The sequence below is a fragment of the Vanacampus margaritifer genome, chromosome 8, assembly GCF_051991255.1.
Source record: "Vanacampus margaritifer isolate UIUO_Vmar chromosome 8, RoL_Vmar_1.0, whole genome shotgun sequence".
Taxonomy (NCBI): Eukaryota; Metazoa; Chordata; class Actinopteri; order Syngnathiformes; family Syngnathidae; genus Vanacampus; species Vanacampus margaritifer.
The window spans coordinates 12,403,000-12,425,858 of NC_135439.1; the positions used below are offsets into that span (position 1 = coordinate 12,403,000).

The 22,859-nt window shown below is 40.6% G+C and overlaps 3 protein-coding genes across 3 annotated transcripts; 1 reads left to right on the forward strand and 2 right to left on the reverse strand.

The window, feature by feature from the left end:
• Nucleotides 1-104: 104 nt before the first annotated feature.
• On the reverse strand, nt 105-2,320 carry arpc4 (actin related protein 2/3 complex, subunit 4). The gene is made up of 6 exons (XM_077572893.1): nt 2,161-2,320; nt 1,370-1,488; nt 1,178-1,289; nt 999-1,094; nt 499-669; nt 105-425 (listed from the first exon to the last, which is right to left on the reverse strand). Exons 1-6 carry the CDS (start codon nt 2,161-2,163, stop codon nt 420-422), a joined length of 507 nt encoding a protein of 168 aa, XP_077429019.1. The 5' UTR covers nt 2,164-2,320; the 3' UTR covers nt 105-419.
• A 340-nt stretch (nt 2,321-2,660) lies between these two features.
• Nucleotides 2,661-10,626, reverse strand: LOC144056473 (ras-related protein rab7-like). Its single transcript, XM_077573328.1, has 6 exons — nt 10,298-10,626; nt 7,133-7,195; nt 5,747-5,873; nt 5,454-5,672; nt 4,027-4,155; nt 2,661-3,801 (listed from the first exon to the last, which is right to left on the reverse strand). Exons 2-6 carry the CDS (start codon nt 7,183-7,185, stop codon nt 3,706-3,708), a joined length of 624 nt encoding a protein of 207 aa, XP_077429454.1. The 5' UTR covers nt 7,186-7,195; nt 10,298-10,626; the 3' UTR covers nt 2,661-3,705.
• A 2,356-nt stretch (nt 10,627-12,982) lies between these two features.
• Nucleotides 12,983-18,618, forward strand: LOC144056355 (fibrinogen-like protein 1). The gene is made up of 6 exons (XM_077573107.1): nt 12,983-13,500; nt 14,424-14,616; nt 14,902-14,979; nt 15,925-16,037; nt 16,145-16,407; nt 18,087-18,618. Exons 1-6 carry the CDS (start codon nt 13,234-13,236, stop codon nt 18,427-18,429), a joined length of 1,257 nt encoding a protein of 418 aa, XP_077429233.1. The 5' UTR covers nt 12,983-13,233; the 3' UTR covers nt 18,430-18,618.
• The last annotated feature ends 4,241 nt before the right edge of the window (nt 18,619-22,859 follow it).

The following is a 22,859-nucleotide window of genomic DNA, read 5'->3' on the forward strand; positions in this document are numbered from 1 at the left end:
AAAGCCCAAGATGAGAAGGCGAGAGAGGAGGTTCGTCGAACCCCGAACCTCAGAAGAGTGAGGCACATCCATCTTTCCCCTTCTACTCATGAACAGACAACGTGTTTCTATTCATCTTCCCTCCCAGCAAGTATATTTATTTTTGCATGATTTCAATCTACAATAGGTTGGACTCTGTAATAAAACATAACGTGCACCAATTGATTGCCTCGTGGTCATAACAAAAAGCATTATCACAATAAAATATATATTAAAAAACAAACACTTTCAATCATCAGGGAAAACAAATCCAGCCTGTGCTCGTCCATGTGGATTAGAGGAAGCACAGCAAGTACATTTTGTACATTATTTATATTTGTCATCTTGGCTGATGTCTTTCTTCTCACACCAACATCCACGGGGAATGTTTTCTTCCCGTATCAGAACTGCAAACAAAAATATTTTTGTTAGATTTGCCGTCCCCCCCCCATCATCATTGTACTAGCGTTGGAATCTGACATTTTTGAGGAACTCCTCGGCGACGATGCGAGCTCTGGCGTTGACCGACAGTTTCATCTCGCTGATCTCCTTGTCGATCTCCTCCATGAAGTGAATGACGAAGTCCACCAGCTTGTGCTTGTACATTTGCTCCGTGTGGAAGTTGGTGATCAGGAAGCTGATGTCGTAACCCTGAACACACAAACATTTGAGTCGTGAAAACTATTTTCACATCATTTCGTAATCTAATATACAGGATAGCCAACTCCCCCAAATGTATTTACAATAATATGTTCTATGCGGCCCCACTACTCTAAACACAATATTCGGATTATTATTGTGTTTGTGGAATATGAATTAAGCAGGAAAATCCACCAATCGTATCCATCTCAGGAAGCGGCCATTTTGCCACTTGCTGTCGACTGAAAATGACATCACAGTAGCTCAGGTAACGACCAATCACGCCTCGGCTGAAACTGAGCCGTGATTGGTTGTTACCTGAGCCCCGGAGCACTGCTCACCTCCACCGGTTTCCTCCTGAGGATGAAGAAGTTCTCCGCCCTCATCATCATGAAGCGCATAAATTTGTGGCACAGGATCTTCTCGATCTCGTCGGCCTGGTGGGTACGACGCGCGATTGTGTTATATCACGGGACGGGAGACGGTTGCCAATGGCAACGACGGCGCAGGCCGGCCTCACCTGCTTCACAGCAATGCTGACTCGGACCGAGTTGATGGAGCCCTCGATGAGGACTTTCTCCTTGTCATTGCGGCTGATGACGACCGGTTGGAGGAGAAGTTCTTTGCTGCTCCTGCATGTGGACACGAGACGGACGGAGATGCAGTTATTTGCGGCACTTCCCCGGAAGATAACCAAAGCCAATGCACTCACCGGACTTCCACCTCGGGCTTGTTGTGTCTCTCCACCACCTGAGAAGAGAAGTTTTCCAGGCACAGGGCAGCCTGCAGGGTGGCTCGCACCGCATTCAGGTAGGGCCGCAAGGTGGCCGTCTGAGGAGCATGCATCATCAGTTGAACGCAAAATGCTTCCATTTCAAATCATCATTGAAATAAATAGAAATGCCATGAACACATGCTTTCAAGGATAAAAATATCAATGTAGTATTGTACTTAATATTAAAAACATTTCAGTAATGACGTGATTAAAGAGAATGTTTTTTGTTTTTTTTGCTGCACATGTAAATTACCATCATAATCATTGATTAGAACATACAACCTTATATTACGTAGAATCAGTTTGTACTTAATTAGTTTAATTACTGATTTATTTAAATATACAGAAGTCGGTACACTGTATGGAGGCTGCTCAACTGACAGCTGGCAGCATCAGCAGCTGTTAGCTTTAGCTTGTTAGCATTTCACTTGACGGCCAGAGTCTTTTATGATTTTCGTAAGAGTCATCGATTTCCGAAAGATAATAATCGACTCAGTTTGGATCAAACGCTAAATTAATACACATATTCCACGAAAGAAGCAACTAGCTACAATTAGCCTGTTAGCTAACTAGCTACTTAGCATGTTTGAATGAGCGAATGCAATGTGATTAACATTTTGTCTAGCGCGTTGAAGCTAGTGGCGCATCTATCGAAGGCAGGCAACATATTTATAGTACGGAGAGGAGCAAAAATATACCGAGAATCAAAGATGTTGAGTGCAACTCACCATTTTCGGTGTGTCAGGAAAAGCAGCTACAAGGCGGAAGTAACCGCTCTTTGATTAAGCGATTTCCGCGAAGGCACCGGAAGTCGACGTCCAACGTCGTCGACGAGAGGAACAGGAAACTAACTGAAGGGCGTGGTGACGGGACATGTGGACGTTCCAACATATGATGGACTAGTTTGCTAAGCGGCGCAAGAATACGTCAGTATTCGGGACAAGAAGCCGTGGCCCGTACTATCTGTTTTTCATGTGTGACCAAGAAGTGTTTTTTTTATGTAGTGTACTTTGTGTATTTACCTTCAGTAAGACTTCACAATTGCGTGAGTTATACTACGTCGTAAAGCGAGGACTTCATGTCATTCAGCTGTATTTTTTTTTTAATCATGTAGTGGTCACGTATCTTGCAGATGAGTACACACTTAAATGTGCAGTTCATTTTTATACGTACACTGTAATTACCCCAGGTGACTATCTTTTCAAGACCAATAGAGTATCAGTGCAGCTATATTCAAGAATTTTATTTGACGTTCAAATTCCCATTGACAACATTATTGGCATTGCAGTGATTTTGTTTCTACAAGGAAAAGGAATAATACCACGGCAGAATGACGGATATTTTGATATTTTGTTTCCATCCATCAGCCTCTGACTTGTCTACGCACCGTAACACAGAATCCATTAAAAAAAACATAAAGTACTTGGCCGACCTGAGCTACAAGCAGCTAAGTGAGGAGAGAGACGTGGGTGACGCATATTTAGACATTTGGTAGCATTGAAAGATGACCACAAAAAACAGTAAAAGGAGCGAGCGGTTCAATGAGTGTATTATTTGCAGAAGTGAGAAGCAGTTAAAAGTCTATACTGGAAGGGGCCATACAATCAACGTGTTCAATGGGGGAATTATAACAGGGAAAAAGTGACAAGAAGTAGAGATTACCCTCATAGGAAAGGCATATTTAATGGCAGACGTTGCCCAAAACCAGTCATCCCTCTACATTTAGAACATATAAAGGCAAAGAAAGTGCAAAACAAAACAAAACGTGTTTCAGATTGGCTTGAGATGTAACATCCTCCAATTCAAATATATATATGTAATTTATATATATGTATACATGTAGTTCAAGACGATTACTTTTAACAGGCAATGGAAAGAGAAGAGAAAGAGCTAATAGGCTTCTTGGGATGCTGAGCTTCGCCAACATCACACATTACTAAGCATCAACCAGTCTAGTTATGTTCCCAATTGGTTTCAACATTGGTGCCGTCATCCGGTCCAACAAGTTGATGGCTCACTGCGGAGTGCCAGTGGGGGGCGCTGTTCTCCTCTTGTGTGTTCTTCGGACACCAAGTTTATCACAATTCGTTGGAATTGAAGAGGGAGAGAGTGGGAGGCGGTACATCCGTGATTGGCTTCTTATTGCGTGAGGAGGATGAAATGAAGGAGGAAGACTTGCAGGGAGGGGTATTTGACCCCCTCCCTGGGAGCGAGGTGCAGGTGAGGTGACCGATCCGCCGAGAACCAAGAGGGGTGAGACGTTGCAGGTCGTCTCAGCAGCAGCCGCCGCCTCCTGGTTGCTTGGGTCTGTCGCTACGATCCAGTTTTATGGGCTCCGGGAAGTCGTTATACGGCTCCACCTCTATCTCCTGCGCGGCACAAACACAGTCGATCAATCAAAACTTTATTTATAATGCGCTTTTCACACAAGGATTGCAACTCAAAAGTGCTTTACAGATTAAAATCACAGCTGTTTTATAACGAGGTATTCCCAAGAAGCCCACAGAATCTATAAAATCACTTTCACATAAGTGCAGAAGTGGAATGAAATACTCGCTGCCATTTCTGGTCTGGTCAAAAGAAAATGACGTCACCTGTTTGAGGGCGTTGCGTGCGATCGTCTGGAAAGCCTGCTCGACGTTGATGGCTTCTTTGGCGCTGGTCTCAAAGTAGGGAATGTTGTTCTTACTCTGGCACCACGCCTGAGCCCTTTTGGTGGTTACCTGTGAGTCGACGTGAAGAAAGGGCTTTGTGTGAAAACAATGGCTAATCGGCACCGAATGTGGAGTTGACGCCCAACACGCATTTTCCCCTCCTCTTGGTCCCCGTGTAGTCGCACATCCTTCCATTTTCTAAACGGTTTATCCTCTCAAGGGGTAGCTTTAATCTATCCTAGTTGACTAGATTGGCCGTCAGTCAATTGCAATTAGTCAAAGCACGTACAGAGACAGACAACTATGCACTCTCACATCGCACTGCGTCTGCGCGATTGTCAAAATATGCTTACATTCTTCCAATATTTACAATTAAGCTGGACTTCAAGGTTGTTTTAACAACTAATCTAAAAAGAGTTTTTGGCATTCAGCAGTTCTTCCTTTCCTCAACCGCACTTGCGCTGATTGTTGAAGTCACGCAGCCGTCGGGTTATAAAGGGGTGGAAATTTTTCCCCAAAATCTCTGGTAAATTTGCATAGTAAATTAAGCTGGGGAAAAGGCATTAGCTAATGATCAGTTTGACGGTTTAATTGTTCAAAAAGTCAGAGTTTCAATAACCACTAATGCTACTAAAAAAATTTTTTTTTTTCTCAGCTTTTGAGAGGACTTGTAAGCAGGGCACAATATGATTGGCTACTTGCAGAGTTGAGTAAACAAGCTTCCGATCGTCTCTTCTCCTTCTAAGGCAGAGAGGGGAGGAGTGAGTAGTTGCACAGAGACACTAAAAACGCAGATGCCTTTTTGCTCCTTTGATTCATGCATATTGTGCTTTAAAAAATGGTGCCAGTGGGTATTAGTTAGCCCTAAGGACAACATGAGTAGCCCCCGTGACTTACTAAGAAAAATTAAAAGAGATGACAAATGTTAATATTTATTTAAACGGTATACATTTTATCTGTACCAAAAGTTCAATATTTTGTTTAAAAAAATAATAAATTGTGTTCAGTGGAAAATGTAGTTTTATTTAACCACTTTTTTATTTTATTTTTTAAAATAGGTCATTTTAATATCATGAAACTGTAACTTTTTTTTTTGCTCTTGGTTATCATACCGTCAACATTTTATATTGGCTAATGCCCTATGGGGAATTCAGTAAATGACAAGCATGCATATACATTTTTTGTTTAGCCATTAGTGGAAATGCATGCAAAACAATAGCAAAAAAAAAAAAAATCCTGGTTTATTCCCACAAATTCCAGTTTATTCCACTGAAACGTTTTTAAACTTTGAAAATGAGCGCATTTGAACATTTCTTGTAGTCTGGCCAACAATGAGGTGGATGACATCACCCATAATTAATATCTACCTGTCTGTTCTCTAAGTCGATCTTATTGCCGAGCACAACAAAGGGGAAGTGCTCGGGGTCTCGAGGGCTGGCCTGGATCAGAAACTCGTCCCTCCAGCTGTCCAGAGTTTTGAAGGTGTTGGGTGCGGTCACGTCAAACACCAGCACGCAACAATCCGCTCCACGGTAGAATGCCACACCCAACGACTGGAACCTCTCCTGGCCTGCGGTGTCCCAAATCTGAGGAAGGGAAAATTATGATGTGGCGGGATCGGATTACGGTGTTGACGGGAATTAAATAGAATGTCACGAACCTGCATGGTAACAAGTCGGTCGTCCACCATCACCTCCTTGGTCAGAAAGTCTGCGCCGATTGTAGCTTTGTACTGGTTGCTGAACTTTTTGTTCACATACTGGTTCATGAGGGACGTCTTTCCAACGCTAGTGGGACATGACAGACGGCAGGACAGCACATGACGCGCTATTGTATGTGCCGTTCTGATAGACGTCAAAAACACTGAACGATGTCGTTAAAAATGAAGGTGATTTAACAAAGCAGTAGTTTCAACATTTTAGTTAGGTTGGAGGTCAAATCTTTCCCACTCGTTTGTAGCCATCTCTGGGGGCGGCCATTTTGCAACTTGTTGTCGACTGAAAATGACATCACATTGCTCAGGTAACGAATGACCAATCACGGTTCAGCCTAGGGCTGCTCGATTATGAAGAAAATATGAATCACCATTAACTCATTTACTGCCATAAATTCATTAAAAAAAAAAGATTATTAAAAATTAGGGGCAAGAGGCGATTCAAATTTTTAATTGTAATTAATCGCATGACTTCACTAGTTAACTCCCGATTAATCACAAATTTTACAACTGTTCTAAATGTACAATAAAAAAATTATAGGTTTTCATAGTCTTGTTAACAAAAGTGTGTGTGGGGGGGGGGTGTTAAACTAATAGAAATACTTCAAATTAATTTTTGACGTTTATAGCCATCAATGGCAGTGAATCAATTAAAAAAACAAGAAGAAAAGATTATTACAAAATTCGGGGCGTCAGGCGATTAAAGTTTTTAATCGTAATTAATCGCATGACTTCACTAGTTAACTCGTAATTAGTCACAAATCTCATATCTGTTCTAAATGTACAATAAAAAAAATTCTAGGTTTTTATACAAGTTAACTCTGTAACCCTGCCATTGACGGCTGTAGACGTCAAAAATTCATTTAAACTATTTCTATTATTACATAACATAACATTTTCTTCCACTTCTGTTAACAAGAGTATGAAAACCTAGAAAAAAATATTGTACATTTAATTTGTGATTAATCGTGAGTTAACTATTGAAGTCATGTGATTAATTACAATTAAAAATGGACGCCCCTAATTTTTAACACCCCCCCCCACACACACACACAAAAAAAAGATTATTAAAAAAATGTTTAGGTTTTCATACTCTTGTTAACAAAAGTTGAAAACATTTTAAACCAATAAAAATAGTTCAAATAAATTTTTGACATTTATAGGCATCAATGGCAGTGAATGAATTAAGCAAGTAATCGGATATAAATGAAATATGTATTAATCCTCGAAAAGTCTTATGTCAGTGTTTTTATAATCAACCCCATCTTCAATATATAAATCTGTAAAGAATGTGACACGACAACTAAACAAGAAAATAAAATTACAACTCACCCAGAATCTCCAAGGATAATGACTTTCAAGAGAACTTTCTTTCTGGAGGTCATTCTTCAAAAGCTATATGAAAAACAACAACAACAACAACAACAACAACAAAACAAAAAGAAGGTTTGTCATGTTCTCTGTGAGGAAAAAAATCACGCTGCAAGTTGTAAAAGTAAATGTGCGTATTCGGACCAATCAGCTGTGAAAAGCTGTCATGTGCTTTGCAAGCTGTTGGACAAATCACGAGGGACACAACAACACTCCTCTACTCTCCAAGTAAGTCACACTTTACTACAACGACTTCATGTCACAACACCGTCTGTTGACGGAAATTAATTTGATCGAAGTGTGCACGCTGCCAAACTACCGTTAAAACAAATGTCTCAGTAGTGAGTAATCTTGAGATAATTGTGTAAGAAACGGCAGTTACACATTAGGCAAGCTGTGCTTTTTCTTCCCCCCTCCCCCTTTTTTATTTTTATTTTTTATAAATACGTACAGAACAGAGTAAACCGTTCATTTTCGAGACTGAGCTGGATAAACACCGAAGTGAAATATCTTTACTCTCTCATTTAGATTCCAGCATTCACCTCACATTCCTTGCCAGCACTTAATCTTCAGTTCAATACAAGAATATTGACTTTGCTTTTTAGAGAGGAAACCAGTAAGCAGTTCAAATATCTGAATAAAGATTTGGGGGATTGTAACAAACGCAAAGCTGTCTATGTTAGTATCCTTATCAGGAAATTTATCTCTGCACAAATACGATATGCAGACTGAACTCTGGCTTTCATGCATGCACCTTGCCGTATTCAACCGCCAGCTATCAGCAGGTTTTGAGACTTCAACAGAGTGTGTCGAAAAAGCAGGTTGGCTGCTGTATTATTTTCCCGTTAGTCCTTGCACTTTCGTGCGAAAATGATGAATAAAGATGAATTCATCTGTAACATTAGACAATTTTTGCAACAGATAAAGAAGATATGCCTGAACGATTTTTTTGTAAAAGATTTTTTGGACATTACGATTTTTATTCAATTCAAGATTTTCTTCCAATCAAATGTTATCTCAAGCTACTTATTAATTGTAATACTAATTGTCACACAACTGGTTGCTCTCCGCCCTAATGTGGTTCCAGCCAGACTTCGGTGAAATGTATATAAGAGTACATACACCTAAGCACTTTTTCTGGTCCTTTACACCTCTACATTTCACGATAGTTTAGCGATTAGCATTAGCTTCTCCATCTTCTCTGTTCTAATGCAATAATTGTTTTTGCCTGCTTAATTACTCCTTGCCCGCCATTGCTGATAATGATAATTGATAGAAGTCTCTTATTTGCCACCACAGAGGTGAGGAGGAGATACTTTGAGGAGACGTGAATGGACATTGTGCGGCGCAAGCTAGTCAAGCACCAGCGTTGGTGAGCAGCTGGGAAAGCAGGGACTAAGGGAAGATGCATAATTGTGTGACGCGGATGCGATGCTTTTAACCAGCCCGAAGCTGATTGGTTAGTGTGTTATAGTAGAATATTGTTTCTGATTGGTGAGCTTAGGAGGGATAAGAGTGCTAAAGAAAATGACCACAAAAAAAAACCCCGCAGCTTCGACCACCGTGTTGTCTGACTTCACCATTTCGATCTCAAAACAATAAATCATTAAGCCCTAACTGGCCCATTTGTTTATTAGAGCTCGACTGATTAAACAGCCATCCCATTTAATTGGCTGATAATAGCCATTTTAAAAATTTGCAAAATTTTGTTTTTTTTTAACACATTACAACATAAGACAAAGATTCCCCCATGCAAAAAAAAATTGTATATTTTTGCAGATTTTTCTCAGTTGTAAAGTTACATGCTGATACAGATACTTTGTTCATTCTGTGAAGGAAGTTGAATTTGTATAATGCATTAATGTAGACTCTCCAGCAATCTTCCCTGGTCACTTCCCTACATGTCACAGAAGCTTGAATATTGTTTTATGAAAAACAGTAGCTGACTTCAGTTGACACTTTAAAGAAGACAGAAAAAAGCAAGGATTCTCATAAGAATGGCGATTCTCATTTAGTACGATTCAGAATAGATTTGAAATGTCCCAAAATTGATTTTATTTAAATTATTTTATACTGTCTTGCCGTTGTCTGTGTGTGCCGTTATTTGGAGCGCTGTTCATGTTGTACCCGATTTGGCCACTTAGGGGCAGTGTGTTTCTACACGGTCTAATACACTGTTAAGTTGTAGCCACATTAGATAGTAGAAGAAAAAAGTCACGATCAAGTTATTCCAATAAAAGTAGGGCTTTTTTCAACGTGGAGCCGTTCTTTTGAGTGATAAAAGTGCTGCGAGTAGCGCGCTAATTAGCATTAGTGAGTCAGACTGGAGTAGATCATTACAATTCCTTGCACATCTATAGATTGAAGCAAAAATCATTGTCAATCAAATCATTTTGAATCAAAAAGCGTTCTTTTTCGAAAATCAATTCTGAATCGAATAGCACGCCCAGAAATCGGAATCAAATCGAATCGTGATATATTCAAAGATTCCCACACCCATGCTGATAACTGGCTTAAATATTTCAATCTGCTTTGTAGTTTGAGCACAAGCGATGATTGTGTATTTTCTACCAGCATGTGAACTTCAATCATGCTAACCAATCATGGCAAATGATAACGACTCTATTAGAAAAGTAGCAAGTCAACACTATGCACGAGCTTCTTGTTGTGCAAACGGACACATGTTTTTGTACATCCAAAACATGATCGTTGCCAGGTGTTGTCTTTCAGACGGAAACATTATTGTGCAACCAGACGTCATCCAGCACAGAGTGAGCAGCGTGTGTCGACGTGAACTCTTGTGAGTCACAGCAATATCAGTATAAATCTGACATGCACAGAAAAACAAGCCTTCCTGTGTAAAACATATCCGAATAAATGCGCTGCTAAAGCATTCATGTACTACTGACGTGATTCCAATGTTCTCGTGCCCGATTACCCTCCACATTGTATTCTCTGTCAAAGCTTGACGAATATTCGACTTGGACCTGCCGTACTTCTTGATAAAGTGGGGCCCACGGGAGGCCTTGTTTTTGACAAACAGCTCCCCATTTGCGTTAGTCCCAGCACAGTATTCACACTTTCTCTTCATTCCGCATTTCACTATCGTAAAACGACCACACTTACTTTTGGTTTGTAACGCAGGATGTCGTCTTCTTGCCGGCTGGGATGTGCTGGCTAACCAGCTAGCTATTGTCGATCGCTGACAGCTATCAAGGCGCTTCGTTAGCTAACTCGCCGGCACCTAAATCTTTGCCTAACTCGACGTCGCTGTTGTGACAGAATTACCGATTTTTTGCAACTAAAAACAAAATGTATCATAAACTGAAACGGCAACTAAGTGTCACTTGACAAATTTGGCACTTTATCAGAAGGCTAGCCCACCAGCGAGCTAAGTATGTGCGCCCTCACTCCCCTCTTGGATCTTCGCTTCCCCTTTCACTTCCTTCTCCCAAACCCCGCCCACATCGACGTCACTGCTAGTGACGTCTAGCCCCGTCTAACCTGTTACCATTTTAACGTGCTCCATTGTTAGTAGCTATTCATGCATAAATATTTAAAAGTACCTCATTGATATGCAAACAATCATGCACGCAGGAGCGCTGCTAGGATATGTTGGATTTCTTTTCTTTTCTTTTTTAATGTCTCTTATGTGCTTGGAATGTAACTACTGTAATATTTGTATCTATATTTATTTGTTTCTTATCTTAATTCTCTATATAATTTACTTTTATTTGATTGTTGTATGCTTTTTGTTAAACCCTGAATTGGATTGCCTGATTTTTGTATCATACATATACCGGTATGCTTAAAAAAGTTCAAATAATAATAATAATGTTTTCCATTGTTTCTTAGTTTTTATTGCAGTTTTTAATGTTAGAATTATAACATTGTGATAGTTTGCACTGATTGAATGAAAAACAAACAAATATCATCACCCACCACTTGGTGGCAATGTCCACTTACTTAAGATTCATTGCCTTTTTATTTTATTTTTTAGGTTTGATTGTGTACTAAGTTTCCTACATTGCCTACTAGGTAATTTTCATAACAAAAACAAAACATTTTTTTGTGTGTTTTGATGGACTTTTATGAAAATAAGAAACTGATATTGTGTGACCATGTTTAAAATAAAATATTACTGCAGTGTTTGTTTAAAGTCCATACTTGGCCATCTGTGGCTAGCTACAAATGGTTAGAAAAAGTGTCCAAACATAAACATGTACATAACATATCTTGAGGAAAATAAGGGGTCTCTTGCAGATGTGTTAAGGACTACCCGTATTTTTATTTATTTTTTGTATCAAATAAATCTAGACTGATTCTTCTTCTCCAACTGAATGACAGTGTGTCACTACTGGTTGTCCCTTGATTGTGCACCTTGTTAGCGAGCACGTACCTCTTCCAGAACGAGACAGTTGTTGTGCAGAACACTTTCTGACTGGCTCAACTTGGTGTTTGGGGTGAAATTCCTGCCTCCCCTCACCTATTCAAGTTTTTATGACCTCCTCGGAACTCCGTTTTGTCAACACAAAACACTGCGCCATAAAAGGTGAGTCAGATGTCACAAAAGACTAGGCTAATAGAGCCGCATTCTTGACGCATCTGCTGCATTTCTTCATCCCCAGTATAGATAGGCATGAGACATGGTTCATGCCCTTGAGTGCGGGGTCGTTGAAAAGAAATCACTTTCAACTAGTGCCTCACTGATATGGACTACTAATGTCTTCTATTGTAAAATTGTGTGAAAAAGTTTATAACCCATAGACAATTTCGGATGCTTGTATGTGTGTGCGTGTGTGTGTGTGTGCGTGTGGTCTTGTTTTTGTCACATAGTGGGGCCAACATTCTGGGATTTCACAGAGTTTTGGGGCCCACCCGTTTATGTGGGGCCATTTTGCTGGGCCCCACAAGTTTAGACCTCTTTTTGAGGGTCAAGACTTGGTTTTAGAGTTTAGGTTTGAATTGGGTTATGGTTAAGGTTAGGGTAAGGAATAGGCGTAGGCAATCATTTTTGGTGGTTGGGGTTAGGGGAAGGGGCTAGGAAATGCATCATGTCAATGAGATGGCCCCACAAAGATAGTAAAGCAAACGTGTGTGTGTGTGTGTGTGTGCATGTGGTCTTGTTTTTGTTACATAGTGGGGCCAACATTCTGGGATTTCACAGATTTGTGGTGCCCACCCGTTTATGTGGGGCCATTTTGCTGGGCCCCACAAGTTTAGACCTCTTTTTGAGGGTCAAGACTTGGTTTTAGAGTTTAGGTTTGAATTGGGTTATGGTTAAGGTTAGGGTAAGGAATAGGGGTAGGCAATCATTTTTGATGGTTGCGGTTAGGGGAAGGGGCTAGGAAATGCATCATGTCAATGAGATGGCCCCACAAAGATAGTAAAGCAAACGTGTGTGTGTGTGTGTGCATGTGGTCTTGTTTTTGTTACATAGTGGGGCCAACATTCTGGGATTTCACAGATTTGTGGTGCCCACCCGTTTATGTGGGGCCATTTTGCTGGGCCCCACAAGTTTAGACCTCTTTTTGAGGGTCAAGACTTGGTTTTAGAGTTTAGGTTTGAATTGGGTTATGGTTAAGGTTAGGGTAAGGAATAGGGGTAGGCAATCATTTTTGATGGTTGCGGTTAGGGGAAGGGGCTAGGAAATGCATCATGTCAATGAGATGGCCCCACAAAGATAGTAAAACAAACGTGTGTGTGTGTAACAGGGGGGTGGGTGCATTAGTCCGTGTCACACAGCAAAGAGTGCGGCAGCTATCTAGGAATCTGAGCCAAAGCAGAGTGAGAGCAGGAGAAAGAGGATGACCAAGACTGACATGCACTGAGCGGCAGAAGAAAGACAAAAGAGAGATGACAGAATCAATTGTAGCAAACAGGGCACAGGAGGACAACAACAGAAAGATATAAAATCAAAGGATAATCCAGCAAACACTACATGAAGAGCCACTTCCTGAAATGTGACAAGTAGAAGTTTGAAGAGATCAAGAAAAGGACAGACACCTCCAAGTTGGTCAAACATCACCTGCGGCCTGCAGGAGCAACATCTGCGTTGACTCATGTTCCCTCTTGGCTCATTGGGCATGCTTGCTCTGTTGTCACTGTGTGCGGGAGCGTTGCTCTCCCGTCAGGCATCGTCAGCCTGCACACAGCCTCCCTGCGGGGACAATCTGGTGGCAGCACCCCTCCCGCCTGCTACTGGAATGGGAACCGGCACATGTGTGGGTCAACAGGCCTGCAGGAAGGGGGTCTCGCTTCCGGTCATCTCAGATGCTCCTTGGAAGGTGGAGCACAGGCCGGCGGACTTCACACAGGTTCCGCCACAGGTGAGGGACAGCTTCACTTTTGTAAGTCTTACATTGTCAAGGAAGTTCTTGGATGCTGAGTCGTACTCGTAGACCAGGCAGGTCTGGTCTCATGGGACAGAAAGCCCACTAAATTTAGCGCCACCTAATAGCGGTGGGTGGAAGGATAAAATTAGTTGTGCATCGGAAAAGTCCTCATTGTTTGCTTTGTGTTGAGCTCGAGCGACAACAGGTGGATGAGGGACACCACGGTTGATGTATTAGAGACGAGACTGAGAGTGACACAAAACACTCACACTCAGTTTTGAATGTCAGTTAGCACCAGGGATATTATTTTAGTTTTCAAATGTTCATCTCAGTTCGTTTTTATTTATTTTTTTATTTTATTTTGTTAGTTTTAATTAATTTTCTGGGTGATTCTGTTAGAATGAAAAAAGTAACGCATTTCTTACCTAGAGTTGCATTTCGGGAGCCAAAAGTCAAGCACGCAAAATTGTTGCCTTGGGCGACGTCATCTGAAGGTGCTTTTCTATTGGCGGCTGCTAGATGGCGTCACTTTGGTATGACGCACTTTCAAACGTCTTAATTCCGGGTTATATCGTGAATAGACTTAAAATCACATTCAAAGTATGTATGTAAATAAATGTATTAAATTAATTACCAAAGACAAAAACTAAGGACATTTTTACTATAATTATAGATAGTTTTAGTTAGTTTTGTAAATGTAAAATGCCGTTTCAGCTAGTTTTCGTTTTTTTAAAAGTTTTTTTTTTTTATTTCGTTGACAAAATTGTTTTTTGAATTTTTGTCTTACTATTTCCAGTTAGTGTTCATTAACTAAAATAACCTTGGTTAGCGCTCAAACGTTGCCTGCATGCATAATCATAACAAATGACATCCAGTACACTTTCTCCGTAAAAAGAATATGGCCGCTGCCTTTGCAGGAAGGAGGTGTGATTAAGGAGCGCCTGGTTCAGCTGCAGCGCTGCATGCTGTCTCTCCAGGAAACGGGAGGAGCTTGGATCGGACAGGACAGCAACTCACTGGGGGCCATCCTGGCGCTAATGGCAGCCGTGCTGACAGAGTGTGACCTCCACTGTCACAGCCAGGCCCTCGGGGCGATGGCTAAACGACTGGGTTAGCACCGCACATTTATATGCGCCCCCTCGTCTACAACACACACAGATGGGTGAACAAACACACATGCTGGTGCACCCCCCTCACACACACACACACACACACAGTGAGGCCATAGTGTCAGTCATAGGTGAGTGCATCAGAATTTAACCATATGGGGAAGGACGAAAACAAATGTCCACGGACACCGATTTTATGCCTCATGACACGAGTTACATTTAAAAAGAGCTACGTGACCTGAGCGATACAGCATACTGATAACCAAATATGTCTCTGCGTTGACAGAGGGTGCAACCGTGGGAAGAGAGAGGGAGAAAGACCTGCTTCTTTTCCTTAAGAGCATTACACATCATCCTCCTACAGGTAACTCCTTTAAAGCCAGAAGTTATAAACGAGACAAAAATAAATACAAATACCGCATATAAAGGATTCAGTCCATGCTACGATGTTGAGTCTGTATTCAGCATATATGGTATCACAGTGCCAAGGGCTCATCTTTCGAACGTCACATGACCAAATCAAGAAAACAGGTGAGCCATGTCGGGACATTACATGAGGCCTTTTAGGCACTATGATGTCATTTTCAGTCGACAGCAAATGGCAGTACAACGCAAAATGGCCGTCCTCTGAGATGGATAAAAATGGGCGGATTTAGACTTAAACTTGACTTTATTGAATTTACATTTCCAGTAGCAATAAGAGCAATTAGGCATGCAGACAGGAAGAGCATACCATAGATGAAAAAAAAAATAAAAAATGTGAACATTTACAAAAATAAATAAATACTATTATTATTATTATTAATATAAATTGCACATTGAATAGTGATTTTGATGCTTAAGAATGTTTTAAACCTCCTCTTTAATGTGGTTAAAAGAATATATCTTTTTAGCCGCTTACTAATTGGTTCCTGGGGGTTAATGAAGAGATTGGTGGTGAAATTAATTACAGTGGTGTAATTATGGTTCTTATGGTATATGGACTATTCCATTGACGCCATGATTAAACAGTGAAAAAACTTTCATGTAAACTCACCGTTATCCAAAAATTAATGAGCTCTTTCTTGACCCCTTTATAAAGTTATGGCGTTATAGTCCTCATCATTTGTTTTCCTTTGTTTGAAATTTCATTAAGATGTCCGAATCCCTCAGCATTCACACACAAACGTCTAAGAAAAAAAGACTACCGGTAATTTGACCAAAAGGTCGTCTAGTACATTGACAGAAAAAAACAAAAGCCGCGTGACTATTGTTGAATGCAGTGATAGTTTGACAAATTCATGGAATGAAATTGAACTCTGCTTGTCAGTTGCCCCTTTGGAAAGGTTGCATCCTCAGGACTGTGCCGAGATTTACAGACTGGGGATCAAAGAGAACGGCATCTACACCATTCAACCTGACCTGCACAGACCAGCACTGGAGGTATTTCACATCTAGCGCACCCATTAAACACACGTGCGAACCCCCCGCTGCACCCGACTTCTTTTAGACCCGAGCTTTGGAATATCAAAGTCTTTGTTTTGGCTCAGGCTAAATGTGACATGGCGACGACGGGAGGCGGGTGGACGGTGATCCAGAATCGTCAGGACGGCTCAGTGGACTTCAACAGGACATGGCGGGAATACCGGGAGGGCTTTGGCAATCCGCAAGGGGAACACTGGTTGGGCAACGCGCCACTGCACACGCTTACGTCCACTGGCCAACACCAGCTTCGTATAGAGTTGGAGGACTGGCACCAGCAGAGGCGCCACGCCACATACAACAACTTCAAAGTAGCCGCAGAGGCACAGAGGTGAAGCACAACAGACGTTGTTTATGAAACGCACACCCGACATTTTTTTTTCAAATTAAAAAAACAAACAAAATAACATCCATCCATTTTGGTAACCGTAGCTACATGATGGGTAAAATATTGTTAAACTAATACCAGAATTGACTAAGTCATTTTGTAACGTTTTTTTTGGGAAACTAGAGAAAAAAATATAACGTATATATATGAAATTCTAACATTTGTATTTTGTTCATTTTGGACCATTTCACATGGCTGCATTGCTAACAGTGGTGGGTGTGGATGTCTGATTTTTTTTGTTACTTAAAATTTATCAGAAATGCGACTGTTATTTTTAACCAATCAGATTGCAAATTCACCTCCCGAGGACTGGTCCACAATACTGTAATGCTGCATTCGAGGATGGTGGGAAATTGGACTATTCCGACTTCATACCAGGAAGGAAGTATGCACGGGAACGCCCCTTTGAACTTGGACCCCAACTTCACTGGCCAGTTTCACTCTAAAAACACTTGGGTCAAATGTAACCTAATTAAGGATACAAAATGGACCAATCCACTTTATGGGCCAATTTGACCCAACTTTCTAGATTCTTTTACACAAAATAACCCTGTTTTAACAGAAATAAACAAAAGCAGAAAGTTGGGTAAAATTGACCCAAGTAGACAATCGATGATGACCCAGTTTTTGACCCAATGATGGGTGAAAATGACCCAAGTAGAGGATCTGTTGGGCTATTTTTTTTAACCCAACTGTTTTTAGAGTGTACACAATTATAAACATCCATCCATCCATTTTCTTAACTGCTTGTCCTCACAAGGGTCGTGGGGGGTGCTGGAACCTATCCCAGCTGGCTTCAGGCAGTAGGCGCGGTACACCCTGAACTGGTTGCCAGCCAATCGCAATTATAAACATTTATCTATTATAACATTAGTTATTTAAAAAAAAGCAACTTCACGTACCCCAACATGATTTCAACCGACTGTGTTAACCAGAACAACAAACAATTAATTGAAATCAGCCATTTTTCTGGTTTACATTTTCCTTGAGCGCTTTGCGGTCGGAACTGGGACAGTCCGAGTGGGATAAATCCGACTTCCCAACTTCCTCGAATGCAGCATAATGTTAGCATTATTCTTTCCTCTGTTTGGTGGAGCAAAACTTATTACGTGAAGTTTGGCTTGCAAAACACATGATAATCTGCACACATTATTACAGTAAGTTTATTTAATAATCAGCATTTCTCGTAAGCATTATGAACTTTTGTTTTATTTTTTTTAACAATTTGTATGTTTTTGCCACATTATTAGATCAATATTGACCTTATGTGTTGAGTGCTGTTAAATTGCGCTTTAAGGATTGTGTTGATGGTGTGATAGAAGTGATACTAAGTGGTGGCTCAAGTCAAGTAAGTCTCTACTGAAAGCCAAATGACACAACCACAAATAATAAAACTGTTAAAAGAATAGCTGACATCTGAACACTACACTGTTAATACTTATAATTAATAATTAATTTAATTTAATTAATAAAAATAATAATAACATATAATACAATAAAATAATCATAATTAAATAATACAATGAAATGAAAATTCAATAATATTAATAATAACAATAATAATCCTAAAACTTAATTCATAGCCACTATCTTGACATTCCAATCTTTCCCGTCTCCTCCAGGTACCGCCTGACATCGCGTGAGTATTCTGGTGATGCCGGCAATGCATTGAGCTACAGCAAGCGTTACAACCATGACGGCAGATTTTTCAGCACCACCGACAGAGATCACGACCGCTACGCTGCTGGAAACTGTGGTCACTACTACGGCGCAGGCTGGTGGTTTGACGCCTGCCTGGCCGCCAACTTGAACGGGCACTATTACCGGGGGCGTTACAGCGGTGTGACTAACGGTATCTACTGGGGGACGTGGTACATCCTGACTGATGGGCGAACTGGTGAACGGTACTCCTTCAAGAGGGTAGAGATGAAGATAAGGCCACGGAACTTTGCAGGTTCTTCGTAAAAGATGGGGACATTTTATGTTACACTCAAAACGAGCCGCACAGTAGATTTGTAAATTGTATTGACAATCATTTGTTTGTTGCAATCACATTTGAAAAAATCTGTACATTTCTGTTTGACAAAACACTGTTACTACATGTCACTGAAATAAATGAATGATGCTTGAATAGAATAAATAAATTCCAGAACTTCAAAACAGCTCACTGTGGTACTTGAATTAGCTTCCAAATCTTTCAGCATGTCATTCATGCAGCACAGAGATGACAAGCACGCTACAACCTTGCTAATAGACCTCTCTGGTTTGCCTGCAACTCTGTTAACACACATCTCAGCAATGACATCAAAGATAGACACATTTGCTTTTTGCACAAACATTTTGCTGCACTCATCTTCAATGAATGTAAAAAAAAAAAAAGCTACACAACCAATGTTCAAATGACAGTTTTTTTGTAATGTAAAAAAAAAAATTGATCAAGATAAATACTTTCAAAACTTTTTTCCACCATTAACCTTACCTATGACCTGTACAACTCATGGGGAAAATATCAAATCTAATCAAGGGGAATTAAAAAAATAAACAGAAATAATGTGGTTGCACAAGTGTGCACACCCTCTTATAACTGGCGATGTGCTTGTGTACAGAATCTACCAATCACATTGAAACTCATGTTAAATTGGAGTCATCAAATAACTGCCATCATCTAAAGTGCTAAGTTTACTTTGCTTCCCATCTCTAGAAAAAAAAAAATTCCATTTAAATTGTCCAGATGATAGCTCACAATAATGCTGGGGGAAAAAAAACTTTGAAATAATTTATTTGGTATATTTTTATAAAATAAAAACCTGGCATTTTAAAAGGGGTGTGTAGACTTTTTATATCCACTGTTGATGCAGGCCACACTAAACTACACCTGCTTTGGCATCAAGTGAGTGTCTCCCTCTCTGGCTGGGCTTCATACAAACCTTTGAGTCGTGTGTGTGTGTGTGTGCGTGTGTGTGTGTGTGTGTGTGTGTGTGTGTGTGTGTGTGTGTGTGTGAGTGTGTTTGCACGGTCAGTGAGAGTGTGAATGACTGTGCCAATTTTAGCGGTGTTCACGATGAGCTGTCACTCCCTTCATCCAGACGGGAGTCTATTGTTAACAACCGAGGGTGCTCCGCAGGCTCTGATCGAAACGCGGACATACACTCTTGAGACCTACTTCTAACCTGGCTCGGTACTTCACTATAACACAAGCACACACTTGCTCTCCTCAACAGACACTTTGCCAGAAATAGTATAGGAGTCCATTTCTGTCCCTGATTGTCAATTATTGTCCCATTGGACATCATTAGCTTGTTTAATTTGAGTCTGCTCTTTGTGCTACTGCAGTAAACAGTACATGATGGAGAAAAATGTTCTGCCCCCTGGTGGCTTAAAAGCATACTGGTACTGATGATAAACTGCAATTGATCAGTCCTATATTGACAAACCTATCCTCTTGTCTATCTAATTTAACACGGGGTGCTTTGTACCTTTAGACTCTGACAACTATAGAAACTACAGATAAAGCTAAAACTCACAAGGAGCAGTAAATAACAAAAGAATACATCGTGTTCATGTCATCAATGACGTGCCAATAAACACTGCCAATCATATCCGATTTTGTCCGGCAGGTGTTTTCTCTCTCTAATTGCCTGCTGGAGGTTTTTCTTTTCTTTTTCTTTTCTTTTTTAATCTTCCCCGCACCTTTTTATTGCGCGCCCGTTATTCTGTGGTGTCGTTAGATATCAATCAGTCCTGCTATCATCTCCTCTTATCCTTTCTGTATCCATCAGTCTTGTTGACAAGGGAGGAACAGCGGCTCGCAGTTGTGTCACCACAGTATCCTGGCACGGTGTCTGGAGTGGGGTGATAGTGGTGCTGTTGCGAGCTGTGAGGGGTACCGGCGTGCTCAGTTGCCCCAGAGCCGGAAGCCCAAGATGGGCAGCGGTTAGCTTGCACATACCTCTCAGAACCTCTGAGCTCCCTTAAGGGAAGTTCCCCCCCGTGACTTGTGTCATTCATTAATGCTTCCGTAACCGAAACAGATATCAGAGTGAAAACAGAGACCTTCTGCACCTTCGTACCACTTTTGGCCTCCTGATAAAGTAACTGACAGTGACCTCTGTGACCCCTGGAGCAAAAAATTTGCAAGGATTATCGTAAGTGTCAATGAAAGCACAAGCATCTTATAATTGGCAGTGTGAGGGGAAAAAAGTGCATTTATGTGCAAAATCAAAAACCATCTCTGTGGTGATCTTAACAAATTACTTCAAATGATTATTAGCACCCAAGCCTTCCACAGATTTGTCAAAGTTTTTTTTTTGACTAATATGATCTCATTCTCATTTAAAGGGATTTGCTGGCAATATATGCAACCTTATTTTATGTGAAAGCATTTGCTAGTCAGGCCTCAAGACAAATTTTGTTCTGGCTCAGGCTTTATATAAAATAAATTAGAAGAAGTTGCGAAAAGCAGAGGGACCAAGGAATCAATGAAAGTATCAATATTAAAATGGATTAAGGTTTACGAAGGCAGGCCTCCTCTAGCTTCACATTGCAGCTCCTGGAGGGCCCAACAACCATCATCATCATCACGACGGCTTTGATTCCACACAATGACAACTACAAATTGAACAGCAGATGGCAGTGTTGCACAAAAGAAGACGACTTGAGCATTTTACTGTGTAATCTTGTCAGCCATTCATCACTGATTTGGGTTATTAGTGCAGAATTGCTGCCAACAAAAAACATAAGACAAGATTAATAAAAATAAAAAAAAGAGAAGGGCTTCACTCAAAGACTACACCTGATTATTGTTATTATGTATTAACAAATGAGTCTGGGGTCACAATGGGGTACACTATAAATATAGCAAAATATAATTGATCCTTTTGGCTCCGATTTCTCAAACTAATTAAACAACATTACACAATTTCAAGAAACCTGATAGTTTTGAAAAAACTCACTGCAGTCTCTACTTTCACCACAGGGGGCACCATACTTAAGGTCAAATGTCAAAAGGACAACGTGCCCAAAGTCAGATCTGTGGAAGGCATATAAAGACAAATATCACAATATTGTTTTGCCCGGTTCTATTTAGAATGTTATCACTTTAAACACTAGTGTATCCGCATTAGAAAAACAACAACCTGGCCGCTCGCCATAGGATAAAATTGGCGATGAACTTAAGTGGCGGCGTAATAGCAGAGGGAACATCGAATGGTTTAATGTGCTCTGAGGGCGATAAGGGCGCTCACGTGTTCCGTCGGAGGGGAGCAGGTGGGTGGGGGTCTGTCTGTAGGGGAGTGAGGCTAAGGGGCAGGAAGCGGGAGCAGGCGAAGTTTCAAAAAGGTGTGCGAGTGGAAGAGGCCGTTAGAGAACTCCCTCCCCTGACCACAGGCCCAAGAGGGAGGCAGCATGTACCTGCTTGCATGAGACGTGCAAGGCAACACAGCAAGCAAGGCAGCGTTCCGTTTGAAACCGGAATTCAACAGAACAAGTGTATCCTGATGTGGTGAAGGCTTGGGGGGAGTGGGGGGGAGGAGGTGAGGCAGAGAGGGAGAGCACAGATGGCACCACATTGCAGGCTTCACTCCGCCCCATGTCAAATATATATTTGCACAAGAAGGCTTAAAGATGTTGCAGGGAGGAGGAGACACTAAAGGTTGAAATGTATGACTTTTGAAACAATCACATATACAGTATATACTGTATATATATTTTTTTTGTACTCTACAACATTAATATGAACTTATAAGTTAGATTTGTTGTAGTCGGGTGATGGCATGCTCCCATGCAACACTAACCAGACACTTCATTAGGTACACCTGAACACTCTTTAAGAGCAGTATCAAAAATTCAGTCTTGACAATAATCATTTGTGATTTAAACCTTCAAGAAAGTATTAATTTAATAATAGGTTGATTGTTGTGGATGTAGTTTTGCGTGATGTACAACTGCAAAGGCCATTTTACATTTTGTGCCAATCGTGTTGCTTTATATCAGGGGTCTGCAACCTTTGCGGCTCTTTAGTTTCTCTCCTGTGGCTCCCTGTGGATTGTTAATTTTTTTTGTAGAAATTAATTAATTTTTTTCAACATTTATTTGTATTTTTCTAGATAAAATATTCAGTAAAGTTAGAGTCCAAATTCTTGACTTGAGAGACAAAAGGTAGATGAAAAAGTTTTTTAAATGATCTAAAAATATCCAAAAAGGAAGAGGAAAATTAGAAAATTACCATAAAATGTCCAAGAAATTGCCAAAAATGTCAGAGAATTTAATTTAAAAAAAGGCAGAAAAGAAAACATTTAAAAAGTAACCAAAAATGTCCCAAAACAAAAGAAAGAAATTTGCCAATTACATGTCTTTAGTGTGCCAGAAAGGTCAGAAAATAGTTTTTAAAAAAGAAA